A 15231-nucleotide genomic window follows, 5' to 3' on the forward strand; every position below is an offset into this window, starting at 1 on the left:
ACGCGGGCTTTCTCTAGTTGCAGAGAGCGGGGGCTACTCTTCAATGCAGTGTGTGGGCTTCTCATTACGGGGGCTTCTCTTGTTGCAGAGCCCGGGCTCTAGGTGCATGGGCTTCAGTAGTTGTGGTGTATGGGCTCAGTAGTTGTGGCCCACAGGCTCAGTAGTTGTGGCACATGGGCTTAGTTGCTCTGCAACATGTGGGATCTTCCTGGACCAGGGATCAAACCTGGGTCCCCTACATTGGCAGGCGGATTCTCAACCACTGCACCACCAGGGAAGTCCCCTACAGTGGGTTTTGTTTATATGTTTGTTTCCATAGTTAATCCTCTCTTGTTAGATAAAAGTGTTTTTTTAAATAGCCGGAGGAGGAGGTAGCCATAGAGCGATTGTTGTAAGGAGAGAACCAACATCCCAGCTCTCCCAGTAGTTTATACATAGTTTATACTGCTTTCCCTGAAATCTCTCAGGCCTCCCTGGAAACACACATTCTCCAAGAGGCTCTCCTTTCCTACAGCCATTTCTGGTTCTTGCAACACTGAACAGTTGCCATTCCAGGGGCATATTTGTGGGGGGAGATTTAAACACTGACGAGGGTAGATAGAAATGATGAAAATGTAGAAGTGAAATCTCAGAAGCTGTGCAACATTATCACCCTGACCCCACCCGGAGACGCGTCTTAGGCCGTGTGCTAGGCGCGCAGATGAGGACAGACCGGATCCGCCATTCAGGGGTGGGCCGGGAGGAGAGGAGGCTGAGACGACAGTGACTCCACTTACTTGCGCTTTTCTCTGCTTCTTCCTAACAGGACACCACGGCGTCCGTGCGCATCGGCCTCATGATGGAAGAAATGATCTTCAACCTCGCAGATACACATCTGTTCTTCAATGATCTGGAGGTTTGGAATTGCTTGATTGCTCATTTCATTCCATAGTCGCTGTATTTAATCACCTGCATCTGGTTTGGGGGCAGAGACACTGCCTTTTCTTTTTCCTTTTTCGTTTGGAGGCTAGAAACTTTTGCTCACAACCCCCAAGAAGGCACAAAACTGTGGCCAGCCATGGCTTATTGGAAACACACTTGACCGGATTCTCTCCCCACCTTCCCTCTCTACAGTTAATGGGCTTTTCTCTGCTCTAGTGGTGATGTCCACTGGCAGTTTTACTAATCCAATCAAGGCTGCGTAGTTTCTTCCTCCTGAAATTTGCTATTTAATAAAGTTTATTAAGGCAAATTAGTACAGATCCTCCTGGGTCAGGAATAATTAGCAGTGGGCCAGGATGGAAGCTTTTAAAAACAACTTACATTCTCCTGAAAACATGTTTTACAAAGAGAGAGAGAGAGTGAGCAGTGGGACGGCGCGGATTTAAAGTATCTGCTCCTGTGCCCCTAAGCAAGTAGCAAGGGAGATAGGAAAAAGGAGAGCAGCTTCAGAAATAAATTTAATTCGTTTGTTTATACACAGCCTGTGTCAGAAAGATTGGGGAAGAATTTCAAATAGAAAACATATTTAAAATAGAGCTACTAAAGCAAAGGCAAAGGAATTGAAAGCCATGTAATGAATAAGGGTGAGGCATTGTACCAGAAAAAATCTGGCTCAGGCTAACTACAGCAGTTGAGTCTCTCTGAGCTTCCTGGTAGACAAAGCAAGGAGGGAAATGCAGTGCACTACTTACCCCTAATGAAAGAGCAAGCAGCTTTCTTTCTCCAAGGTGAGGAAAGTTTTGTTGGTTGATAAGAGGATTAATGTGGGAATCTTCTAGCTTTGTAAATTATATTCTCGTTATTGGTTTAACAGATTGAAAAATAAAGGCAACCTAAAATAAAACTGCATGTAAAAGAACAATTCTATTTATCCTAGTAGGAATATTTTTTTCTTAGAATCTGGAAAATCCCTGGGTACTCAACTGTGAAGTAGTAATATGAAGGCTATAAATTCCAAATCTGTCCTGGCCAACTGAGAGCATTACTCATTTATCGTCAGGAAAGGATACAGAGTTTCCTTCCCAGTCTGCAGTCCTAGAGTCCAGAAAGGGAAATCCTTGCTGAAATGATCGATCTTGTGTTCCATCCAGTCTCAGCAAGCCGTTTGGGCCTCAGTCCTCCCATCTATGAAATGAGATTGATGCTCTCTGCCCAACATCTTTTTCAAAGAGAGGATTGAGATAGAAACTTGCTGAGGAAGGGAACTTCCCTGGTGGTCCAGTGGGTAAGACTCCATGCTCCCAATGCAGGGGGCCAGGGTTCAATCCCTAGTCAGGGAACTAGATCCTGCATGCATGCGGCAACCAAGAGTCTGCATGCCGCAACTAAGGCCCGGCACAGCCTAAATAAATAACTAAATTTAAAAAAAAAAAAAAAAAAAACTTGCTGAGAAAGAAAGCTTTGGAGTAGTGGAGAATGCCAGTAGCATCGAGGCCCAAAACTATCTCTTTAGCCAAAAGCAATGTGCAAGCTCCCTTTACAAAGTCCTCTTATGTCTTGGGGGGAAAAAAAGAGAGAGAGAGACCTTAAAATTAAATTTTTAAATTAAAAAAAAAAACATGGCAATTGAATTCAGCAAATATTATGGAGCCTAATGTAGTAAAGACTCAGCTGATTGCACATAGCAAAACCCAACTTGCTTTAGCAAAAAATGGAAATTATTGGCCCTTGTAGCTGAAAAGTCCAGGGTAGATGTAGTTTTTCCCTGTCTCCTGCTTAGAATGTCACTTTTGTGCGAGGAGGGACCACGTCTGTCTGATTCACCCTAAATCCCCAGGGACCAGGCAGTAAACAACCAAACAAATCCATAAACAAGCATGCTTGTGGTAGTGAAAAGGACGTGAAGAAAATAAAACAATCAGATGTGATAGTGAGTGTTGGGGGTGAGGGAGTAGGGTAGGGGAACAGCATTCTCGAGGGGGTCAGGGAAGCCATCTCGAGGACGTGGCGCTTGAGCCAAGGCCTGAATGATGACAGGAGCCAGCCAGGTGGAGACCAAGGGAGGTGGGATCAGCAGGTGCAAAGGCCCTGAGGTGAGAACTAGTGTGACGTCATCAAGGATCGGCAAGAAGGACAGGTGAGTGCAGTGAGTGAAAGCAAGGGGGCGTCTGGGAGGGATGAGTCTGGAGAGGGAGGCAGGAGCCAGACACGAGCCATAGACATCAGAGTTGGACAACCATGGGGCGAGGGAGCATGAAACGGGAAGAGCCACGTGACCTGATTTATGTTTTTAAATGACCACTCTGGCTGCTGCATGGAGATCAGGCAGTAGGACGGGAAAGGCAGAGACGGGGGGACCAGCAAAGAGATACTTCCAAGCAAAAGATGAAAAATGGGTTGGATCAAGATGGGAAGAAGACGTGGGCCCCGGAAGAATGGCAGGAAAGCTGAGAGGCCTTGCTGACGGGTTGGATGTGGGGGGTGAGAGGAGAGAGGAGTCAAGAGGGGCTCCTGGGCTTGGCCTGACCTGGGTGATGGTGCTGTTCTCTGTGATGGGCAGCACAGGGAAGATGGGAGAATCCATCCTTCTGCTGTGGGCACATGAGGTCGGAGATGTCTGGGACACCCCAGTGAAACACCAAATCGACAGGCAGATACACGAGTTTGAAGCTCTCACGCAGTGAAGGTGGTAGACACATAGTAAGCACTTTGTCCGTCTTGGTTGAACCTGAGGCTCAGAGCCAGGTATTTTTTGGACTGCTGTGTGTTCTAGCCCATGTCTTCAGAACCTTGCCCCATCTGCTGTTCCTCGCTGACCCCAAAGTCAAAGTCGCACCTCTTGGAAAAGGATCTTAATTACCAGCTGGAGCTACTCAGTAAAAACAAGCCAGTTTGTTTTTACTCTCTACATTTTTTTCCAAAATGTCCCCAGTGCCAGAAGCCCCGAGGGCACCTCAGCAGAATTGAAACCGTGTTATACGATGCAGAAGTTAAGACACAAGTGAAAACATATTGCTTGCTGGTGCAGGGAGCCCCCATCAAAATCTGAAGGGCAGCCCGGTGGAGCTCCCCAGGGAGGCCCTTCGGGGCTGGAGCCTGGCTCCTGCGTGGATGGTCAGATGATGGGGTTTAGGGAACAAAGTCAGATCCCTTTCTGCTCTGAGCCTGCAGTGCCATCTCTAAGTAAGGAGATCAGCTCCCACAAGCAGCAGCGATTTATGGAGAGTTTAGCATTCACCAGGCCCTGCTCTAAGTGCTGTGGATTCAGTGGCAAAAAAACAAAAAACGAAAAAAAAACACAGCAAGATTCCCCCACCCTGGAGGCATTGACCTTCCAGTTGGGGAAGCAGACCATAAACAATTGAATATAAAATGTCAGATAAAGTGCTCCAAAGAGAGACCAGCAGAGCCGGAGGAGATGGTCCCAGGGACTATTTTACTTGGTATAACCAGGTAAGGCTTCTGTGACACTGGAGCAGAGACCTGAAGGAGGTAAGGGAGAGGACCATGTGGGCATCTAGTCAGAGAGTGTGCCAGACAGAGAAAACAGCAGTGCAGAGCCCCTGGGGCGTGGTCAGAGTCGGCAAGTTCCAGGAACAGGAAGGAGAGCCCAGTGCAGCTAGAGCAAAAGAGCAGGAAGGACTGTGGAGGGCAGTTTGGGGGAGGGGAGACAGATCACTTGGGGCCTCTGGGCCATCATAAGGCTCTGGGTAACATTCTAACAGTGACCAGAAGCTATTGGAGGATTTAGAGCAGGGGAGCAACATGACCTGACTCGCCGTTCAGAGGCTCCCTCTGGCTGCCGGGTGGAGAACAGACCAAAGGGGGCAATGGTGGAAGCAGGTGTTTGCATTAGATCGGTTCCCGGACTGAAAGGTGAAAGTGCTCATGGGGCGGGGATTCCATGAGGAGGACTGGTCAGAGACAAAGTAGGTGCCTAGTTCAGCTGTATCTCAGGACTTTAGGGATGCGTGTCCAGAGTTTAGGGCAAGTGTCTGCTAATCAGTTCAGTCTGCCTTTGAGTCCTGGCTCCACCATCTCCTGGCTGTGTGACCTGTGCAAGTCACTCCACCTCCTTGAACCTCAGTTTCCTCATCTGTTAAATGGGTAGAAGAAAAGCCCCTAACTTCCAGGGTCGTCAGGATGATGGGAGATACACGGAAGCAGTCAGCAGAGAGCCTGGCACATGGTACATGCCCAAGAGGTGGGCCTCCCCACCAGAGGGCTGCATGTGCCACTGGGACTGTGCAAGGGGGGTTTACATGGTACAGGGGCAAATTGTTTAATTTAAATCATTATATGTTTATTGTATGATGAGCTAGAAAAGGTAACTAGGTTGCCCAATCCCCGATTTTACCATAATTCAGTAACAATACATGTCATGCAGAGATAGAGCAAAGATTATGACAGTGGTGAGCAACCTGGCCCTAAATGACAGCCAGTTGCTGGAGTTTGGGCATAAATATTGACAATTACCCGGCCAACTTGCCTTTGTGCGAGAGCTACTTCTTTCGCAGTAAAATCCACGGCAGAGGACCCTCATCTGAAATGTCAGCTGGGTTGTGGAGCAAGGGTGGAGGTTTGATTGAAATTCACACACCTGCCGCTTGGGAGCTCATGAAAGCATCCTCGGGCGCACTGAACTGCGCATGTGCCACTGCCCAAGCCAGGCCGGACCCGGCTGAGTGGAGGTGTCCGGGAGCACAGTCCTCTTGGGTTTGATTTCGGGGCGCAGTGTGCAGCGGGGGAGGCGATGCCATCCATCCTCGTGGCCCCTGCGTGAAGAGGTGAGTGGGGGAAAGCAGGGCCGATTCAGGCGAGGGACAGCCCCGTCCGCGCTTTCCCGTCTTCCCTCGTTCTCAGAGAGCGGGCTCTCCATGTCTGCAACCTCATTATCGTCAAGTGGGGGAGGGTGAGTTTGGAAATGGGAGGGAAGTGTGGGTTATCACACGAAGGGGAAGAACTGTTGGCTCCTAGCAGTCGGGGCCAGGGATGCCACATAACCCAGCACTTTGTACAGCCTTGTACAACGAGGCATGATTCCACGCAAAATGCCGGGGGCACCCCGTTGAGAAACACTGCACCAAGCCCTTGAGAGTAGTCAATCAGCTGCACCGTATTTATGGATCACCTAGCGTACAGCACAATGCAGGTTTCATGTAACTTGCTTTTACTTGAAACAAAATTTTTTTGTTGTTAAACTTACAGTTTTTCTCTTATTAGTGTTTTAGGGGGAAAATGACTAACACATTATGCCAGTGATTTCATAGGTGATATTGCTTAGGATGAAACTAAGGTTTTATTTTTTGTTTGTTTGTTTGTTTTATTGAAGTATAGTTGATTCACAATGTTGTGTTAGTTTCTGGCCTACAGCAAAGTGATTCGGTTATACAGATATGTTTTTTCATATTCTTTTCCATTATGGTTTATTACAGGATATTGAATACAGTTCCCTGTGCTATACATAAATCCTTGTTGTTTAATTTATATATAGTGGTGTGTATCTGTTAATCCCAAACTCCTAATTTATCCCCCCGTTTCCCCTTTGGTGACTATATGTTTGTTTTCTATCAATATGTCTGTGAGTCTGTTTTTCTTTTGTCAGTAAGTTCATTTGTGTCATATTTTAGATTCCACGTATAAGTGATATCATATGGTATTTGTCTTTCTGTGTCTGACTTACTTCACTTAGTGTGATAATTTCTAGGTCCACCCATGTTGCTGCACCATGTCATTATTTCATTCTTTTTTATGGCTGAGTAGTATTCCATTGTATATATGTACCACATCTTCTTTATCCATTCATCTGTTGATGGACACTTAGGTTGCTTCCATGTCTTGGCTGTTGTAAATAGTGCTGCAGTGAACATTGGGGTGCATGTGTCTTTTCAAATTAAGAGTTTTCTCCGATACATGCTCAGGAGTGGGATTGCTGGATCATATGGCAACTCAGTTTTTAGTTTTTTTTTTTTTTTTTTTAAAGATTTATTGATTGATTGATTGATTGCTATGTTGGGTCTTCGTTTCTGTGCTAGGGCTTTCTCTAGTTGCGGCAAGCGGGGGCCACTCTTCGTCGTGGTGCGCGGGCCTCTCACTATCGTGGCCTCTCTTGTTGCAGAGCACAGACTCCAGATGCGCAGGTTCAGTAGTTGTGGCTCATGGGCCCAGTTGCTCCGCGGCATGTGGGATCTTCCCAGACCAGGGCGCGAACCCGTGTCCCCTGCATTAGCAGGCAGATTCTCAACCACTGCGCCACCAGGGAAGCCCCAATTTTTAGTTTTTTAAGGAACCTCCATACTGTTCTCCATCGTGGCTGCACCAATTTACATTCCCACCAACAGCGTAGGAGGGTTCCCTTTTCTCCACACCCTCTCCACCATTTGTTATTTGTAGACTCTTTAATGATGGCCACTCTGACCAGTGTGAGGTGATACCTCACTGTAGTTTATGTTTCCCTAATAATTAGAAGCTACGGTTTTAAACGTTTAAAAAGGAAAGTTGATTGAAAGGGGTATGATAGGGTGCATCACAAATAGTAGTGGTGAACATTGTTTGAGAAATTGTCTCAGTGATATCAATTATGTTTCAGTAATTTAAATCTCTGTGTGATAGAAAATGTATCTCTTACAGAAGGTCACAGTCAAAACCACTTGAAAGCCAATGCTCTAGAGCCCTAGGGATGTCTGTGTTCTACTCTGCACTGTCCAGTACAGTAACCACTGGCCACATGTGGTTATTGAGCACTTGAAATACGACCGAGGCACTGAATTTTTAATTGTGTTTAATTTTAAACAATTTTAATGTAATTAGCCACATGTGGCTGGTGGCTATCATATTGGACAGAACATTTACCTCATTGTACTCATTGTAGAAAGTTCTATGAGACAGTGAAGCTCTGGAACCCTAAATTTGTAAGACATGACCTACATTTTCAGTTAGGATGGTGATGATAATAATAATAATAATAATAGTAACAGTAATCACAGCTGAGATTTACTGAATACTTACTAGGTACCAGGCACTGTTCTGTGCAGTTTACATGTATTAACTTGTTTAATCTTCACTATTATTATCCCTATTGTCTCAGTCTGCTCAGGCTCCCATAACAAAACATCACAGACTGTATGGCTTAACACAACAGAAATTAATTTTCTTAACCATTCTAGAGGCTAGAAGTCCCAGATTAAGGGGCTGGCAAATGTGGTTTCTGGTGAGAGCTCTCTTCCTGGCTTGTAGAGGCCACCTTCTCACTATGTCTCCACATGGCCTTTCCTCAGTGTGTGTACAAGGAGAGGGAGAGAGAAAGGGAGAGAAAAAGCATGTGCTAGCCAGCTCTGCTGTCTCTTTTTATTAGGACACTAATCCTATCAGATCAGGGCACCACCCTTATGACCTCACATAACCTTAATTACTTCCTTAGAGGCCCCCCTCTCCAAATACAGCCACCTGAGTGTTTGTGCTTCCACATATGGATTTGGGGAGGACACAAACACTCAGTCCATAGCACCCATTTTACATATGAAGAAACTGAGGCACAGAGAGGTTAAGCGAACAGCCCAAAGTCACACAGTTGGCAGTGGCAGTATTCAGACCCAGGCAGCCTGGCTCCAGGGCCCTTGCACTTATCCACTGTGCTGTGCTGCCTCCCCCAGGAGAACGATTGCCATCTGGCTGAGAAAGAAGATTCCCAACAGGAAATCTAGACTCTACAGTGCTGTAGACAGTGGGTTCAAAGGGAAAAGGAGAGCAGGGAGGATTGGTGCAGCCAGGAAGCCTGGAGGAAGATGAGCAAGGTCTGACAGCAAGAGGAGGAGACATTCCCAGTGTAAACGAAGAAGACAAAGATGAAAAACTCCTCCATGAATTATCATGTCATCTTCACATCGTATATGCAAAACAAAAGTCACACAAATAACAGCAACCTAAACCACACTAAACTACTACGGCACCTTCTCTTCCCCCCTGCAAGGGGAACAAAGCAATAAACAAAGGATCTGAATGCATTTCTAGAAAGAAGGATGTGGACTGAGGTTGGAGCCGAGTGGGGGGTACAGGTGAGAATAATAAACCCAATCACAGCGACAGCTGACATGTCCTGAGAGCTCACTGTGCCAGGCAGTGCCCGAAGGGCTCACCTGCATGCCTTCATTTAACCTTTCCAACAGTCACAGAAGGTAGATACTGTTACGTATCCCCATTTCAGAGATGGGAAAACTGAGGCACGGAGAGGTTAACTTGCCCAGGGCTGACACGTATTGAGCTCTTACCCTGTGCCAAGCATCACACGTGTATTTTCTCACTGAAATCTCACAAGTACCATGGAAAGGGAGATTTTTTTTTTTTAATCTCTATTTTACATATGAAGAATGAAACCCAGGGAGGTCATTTTTCAGGGGTCACAGAGCTAGTAAGAGTAGAGTGGAGATCTGATCCCAGGCCAAGCTGACTTCTAGGCTGGGACGTTTATCTTTCACGGAAGATACAATTTTTTTTTTATTTATTTATTTTTCGCTGCGTTGGGTCTTAGTTGCTGTGCGCGGGCTTTCTCTAGTTGCCCTGAGCCGGGGCTACTCTTCATTGCAGTGTGCAGGCTTCTCATTGCGGTGGCTTCTCTTGTTGTGGAGCATGGGCTCTAGGCGCACAGGTGCTGTAGTTGTGGCTTGCGGGCTCTAGAGCGCAGGCTCAGTAGTTGTGGCACATGGGCTTAGTTGCTCCGCGGCATGTGGGATCTTCCCAGACCAGAGATGGAACCCGTGTCCCCTGCGTTGGCAGGTGGATTCTTAACCGCTGTGCCACCAGGGAAGTCCCAAAGATACAGTTTTGAGATGAACAGTGAATTGGAGAAGGCATACGGGTCCACAGAGTGGATGGAAGAAAAGAGTCCTTCATAAGAAACAAGATCAACCTAAAGGTTTTGACAGAAGGTATCCCTGGCCCGAATCAGGCGTGGCCAGGCTGGAGGGTGGGCTGGAGGGGGAGCGTTTCAAGATGCTGCCAGAGCTTTGGGAAGGATCATGCTGGAGGGTCTCAGAAGTGGCTGGAATCTGGGCAGGCCATGGCTGCCTGCCTGACACCTGGGCCTGATTGCTAAACGTCTGATTTACGGTTCTGCAGGAGCTGTCAGGGAGAATAATATTTCACCGTGTCAGCGCTGAGCTGCTCTCCAAGACGTCCTGCCCAACTGACCATTAATGCAACACAGGCCACAGCCTGTTTAGTGCTCTTCAGATAAGTTAAACACTTAAACAACACGAGAAAGACAGCCCAGGTTTCCCTCCCAGGGAGCAGGCCCCTCTCTGGCTAGTCTAGAGGCAGCTTTAAGCACTCTCACTTTTAAAATATACCTGCCTTGAAGGAGAAGGAGTGGGCAGGGAGTCCATCTGGGCTTGGATGAGAGTCATTTTTCTAAAGCAAATTTGTCAACAATTTCCTTTCTGCATTCGTGTCTCCAGGCAGCCAAGGACAAAACGTAATGGGATCAGACCACAGCAGAGCAGGTTGGGAAAACCCCGGCTGTCACCAGCATAAGCAGAACGGATTTTGATGGGTATTTGTCACCGGGCTTACTGTTCAGAAACAAGCAATGACGAGAATACTAAGGATCAAAACCTATGGGGTGGGGCTTCCCTGGTGGTGCAGTGGTTGAGAGTCTGCCTGCCAATGCAGGGGACACGGGTTCGAGCCCTGGTCTGGGAATCCCACATGCCGCGGAGCAACTGGGCCCATGAGCCACAACTACTGAGCCTGCGCGTCTGGAGCCTGTGCTCCGCAACGGGAGAGGCCGCGACGGTGAGAGGCCCGCTCACCACAGCTGGAGAAAGCCCTCGCACAGAAACGAAGACCCAACACAGCCAAATAAATAAATAAATTTATTAAAAAAAAAAAAAAACCTATGGGGTGCAGGCAAAGGCTGATCCAGACAGCCTTAAATTAGAAAACCAGGAAAATTAATAAGAACTGGTAACTGAAAAGATCATTAAGGTAGAAAGCCTTTGGCGAGCATGAACAAGAAAAAAAAGAGGGAGAAGAAGAGATCAGTAACCAACATCCAGAATGAAAGCATGGACATTATTGTAGGTTCAGGGGAGATTCTTTTTTTTTTTTTAATTATGAGAATACCATGAGCAATATTGTTCCAATGAACTTGAAAACCTGGATGAAGTTGACCCTTTTCAGAAAGATGTAAATTATCAAAATTAACCCAAGGGGAAAATTTTTAGATAAATAAACCAGTGACCATGAGAAATTGAAATGATAGTTAAAGGTGTACAGCTCTGGGCTTCCCTGGTGGCGTAGTGGTTGAGAGTCTGCCTGCCAATGCAGGGGACACGGGTTCGAGCCCTGGTCTGGGAGGATCCCACATGCCATGGAGCAACTAGGCCCGTGAGCCACAACTACTGAGCCTGCACGTCTGGAGCCTTTGCTCCGCAACAAGAGAGGCCGCGATAGTGAGAGGCCCGCGCACCGCCATGAAGAGGGGACCCGGCTTGCCACAGCTAGAGGAAGTCCTCGCACAGAAACCAAGACCCAACACAGCCAAAAATAATAAATAAATTAATTAATTAAAAAAAAAAAAAAGTTGTACAGCTCTAACAAAGGCACCAGGTCCAGCTCGTTTTAAACAAGAGTTCCACCAAACATTCAAGGAAAGGATAAATAAATCCCATCCTGCACAAATTGCAGAGCAAAGAAAAGGTGGGATGCTCTCTCATGCATTTCAGGAGACTAATGTTACCTTGAAACTAAATCTGGACTTTGAGCACATGACAAAAGGATAAATCACTGTCATCGCTGATGAAAAATGGGACGCTCCTGCAATCCCACAGATAACCTTCACCCAGGCCCTGTGACCCTTTATGTAAGTTCCACTTGGCCCTGTCTGAGCTTCAGTTTCCACACTGGTGAAAGGAGTGGTCTGGACTATAATCAGTATCATTTATTACGCCAGCCACATGCCTCGTTACACACCTGCAAGTGGATGCATTACCCATATTTCATAATTTTTTAAAAATCCAGGACTTCCCTGGTGGCACGGTGGTTAAGACTCCGCGCTCCCAATGCAGGGGGCCTGGGTTCGATCCCTGGCCAGGGAACTAGATCCCATGTGCATGCCGCAACTAAGGAGCCAGCAAGCCACAACTAAGGAGCCCATGAGCCACAACTAAGGAGCCTGCCACAACTAAGGAGCCTGCCTGCTGCAATTAAGACCTGGCACAACCAAATAAATAAATAAATAATTTTTTTTTTAAAATCCTGGAGACCTTGGTCTGTTGCCCAAGAGGGCGCAGAAGTAATGACACTCCTGTAGCAACTAGCACACCCAGCATCCAGATCTTGGCTTCAAAACACCATTTTCCAGTGAAAGGAACCAGGGCTCCTTGGAGAAGTGACTGATTCTAGGGCTGGGACAGAGAAGTTACATGATAAACATGGAGCATCTTATAGTACCAAAAACTAAAGAAGTGCTCAAAAAACCTCATGATGATGGGGTATGTCAAAGGGACACAAGTGCTGACTGGAAGGGTTCCCAGTGGCCAGAACTGGAACACTTTGAGTACTAAAACAAATAACATAGTATTCAACCCAAAATATAAAATAAGTACCCATGAGTCCATACTGACACAGATAAATGATTGAATAAGTAAGTGGGGGAGAACAGACAAATCTCCCGTACAGAAAAATTCAAAATAATTTATGTAGATACTCTACCCTTTACTGTGAGCTTTGCAGTTTTTTCCTTCCAAAGAGTATACTATGGAAAGGTGGGGGGAGAGTAACTTTACAGTGGAGAAGCCTGAGGAACACTACCTGAGCCAGGTGATCAAGGTCAACATCAACAGTGATGTCATGTTGATAGTATGTACCCTTGATGTGATGTGATATGATGAGAGTGGCACTTTTACCTCTGTGATCTTCCTCACCAAAACCCATAACTCCAGTCTAACCATGAGAAAAACATCAGACAAATCCCAGTTGAGACATTCTGCAAAATACCTGACGAGCACTCCTTTAAACTCACTAAAACCAAGGAAAGTCTGAGAAACTATCACAACCCAGAAGAACCTAAAGAGACAAGATGGCAAAATGTAATGTGGGCCCAGGACCCCAGATGGGATCCTGGAAGAGAAAAAGGATGGCAGTAGAAAAACTGAATAAAGAATTGACATTAGTTAATAATAATATAGTGATATTTATTAGTTGTGACAGATATACTATTTGAATATAAGATGTTAACAATAAAAGAAACTGGGTGTGGGATATATGGGAACACTCTACTGTATTCACAATTTTTCTGTAAATCTAAAACTATTCTAAAATTAAAAGTTTATCACAGGGACTTCCCTGGTGGCACAGTGGTTAAGAATCCACCTGCCAATGCAGGGGACACGGGTTTGATCTCTGGTCCGGGAAGATGCCACAGAGCAACTAAGCCCATGTGCCACAACTACTGAGCCTGCGCTCTAGAGCCCGTGAGCCACAACTACTGAGCCCGTGCACCACAACTACTGAAGCCCATGCACCTAGATCGCATGCTCCACAACAAGAGAAGCCACCGCAGTGAGAAGCCCGCGCACCACAATGAAGAGTAGCCCCCGCTCGCTGCAACGAGAGAAAGCCCGCGCGCAGCAATGAAGACCCGATGCAGCCAAAAAAAAAAAAGTTTATTACAAAAAAAAAACCTGAAGACTCACAGGTGTCTAGTAACTTTCCCAAGATCACACACCTAGGGAACAGCGGGGCTGACACTGGAGCCCAGGGATGGGCATTTGAAGGCCAACTACAACATCAAGGACGTGTGAAGCTGAATGTCTCTACCCTAGTTCTCTTCCGCCCCGCTTCCTGAGATGCGTTAATGTGTAGCATCCTGACGTGTCTTTGGAATTTGGACTGAAGACTGCAATGTCCTGCTTTGCTTCTAAATTGCTTCATCAGCAGAGCTGACCATCCGTGAACCTCTTTCGGTGGTGAACTCAATTCAGTTTGGGCCTATGGAATTCAGAATAGTAATACTAGTGATAATTAAGGCAAACGTGTATGTGGCACTTTCTGTGGGCGAGGGACTTTTCAAAATGCTTTACCTGTATTGATTCATTCAATCCTTACAAAACCCTATGTGGGCAGTACCATTCTATAGCTCAATTACAGACAAGGAAGTTGAGAGTCACAAAGATTAGTATCTTGTCCAAGTCCATTCTGTTAGTAAGCAGAGTCAGAATTTGACCCAGATCCCAGCGTCTGTGCTCTTAACTGCTGTACTCTCTGACCTTGCAAAAACCAGTTTAAAAAAAAAAAAAAAAAAAAAAAGGCACTACCTTTAGGGTTTCCCAGTTTAGCAGATGAAAGAAGAAATCGGCCATTATATCAGGCCTAGATTAACCCTACAGGCCACAAAGTGTGGAAGCACAGAAACATTTGTCCTGACATGGCGTAGAGTTGGGGCAGTTTTTACAAAGGCAGTGACATCAACAAACCTTCGCAGGCTTTTGATAGATGGAAAGAGAAGGGAAAAGCATTCAAAACAGAAGGAACAGCAAATGCAAAGGCCCTGGGGCAAGAGCATGAGGGTTGTTGAAGGACTAGCAGGGCCTGCTGTGTCTGCAGTGCAGTGAGAGGGGTGGGAGATGGTGGGGGGAGAGTGATGAGTGGGAGGGTGGGCAGACAAGTGGGGCCCGAGTCATGGTGAGGACTGTGCTTTCACCTGGAGGGAGGTGGGAGCCGTTATGGGGTTCTGAGCAGGGGAGGGACAGGATCTGACTTAGGGTTTAACAGGATCCCTCTGGCTGCTGGATGGAGACTAGGCTGGAAAGATGGGGGGTAGACAAGGGTAGAAGCAGGGAGAGTGAGGAGGTGACTATAATAGTCTGAGTCAGGGGTCAGTTAACTTTTTCTGTAAGGAGCCAGAGAGTAAACATTTTAAGCTCTGAGGCTCAGGCTGTCTCTGTCTCAACTACTCAGTTCTCCCGTTGTAGGACAAAATCAGCCCTAGACAGTATGTAAATGAATGAGCACGGCTGTGTTCCAATAAAACTTTATTTACACAAACAGCGGGCAGGCCAGATTTAGCCCCCGGGTCATAGTTTGCCACCCTCTGGTGTAGGTGGCAGGTAATGATGGCTTGGACCATGGTGGGAGCAGCAGGGGAGGCTCTCTTTTCCGGGGACATAAGAAGTACCTTGAGGACAAGAGTCAGGTTAATCCTGAAACCTACCCTCTCTTGACCCAAGCATCCTCTGATGCTGTTCTGGGCCCACAGGAGGCATTTGTATAAATTAGTCTTAGGATGGATGGGTCTTTGCAAGCACAGGCTCT

At 46.6% G+C, this 15231-nt stretch overlaps 1 protein-coding gene across 2 annotated transcripts in view; it reads left to right on the top strand.

The window, feature by feature from the left end:
• EYA2 (EYA transcriptional coactivator and phosphatase 2) overlaps positions 1-15231 on the top strand; it is a 260476-nt gene that overhangs the window by 222008 nt on the left and 23237 nt on the right. For both annotated transcript variants that reach the window (XM_057530048.1, XM_057530047.1), the window contains one exon: positions 806-895. In XM_057530048.1, the coding sequence (XP_057386031.1) occupies positions 806-895 (90 nt within the window). The remainder of the gene's footprint in view (positions 1-805; positions 896-15231) is intronic.

This window comes from Balaenoptera acutorostrata, chromosome 15 (genome assembly GCF_949987535.1).
Source record: "Balaenoptera acutorostrata chromosome 15, mBalAcu1.1, whole genome shotgun sequence".
Classification (NCBI taxonomy): domain Eukaryota; kingdom Metazoa; phylum Chordata; class Mammalia; order Artiodactyla; family Balaenopteridae; genus Balaenoptera; species Balaenoptera acutorostrata.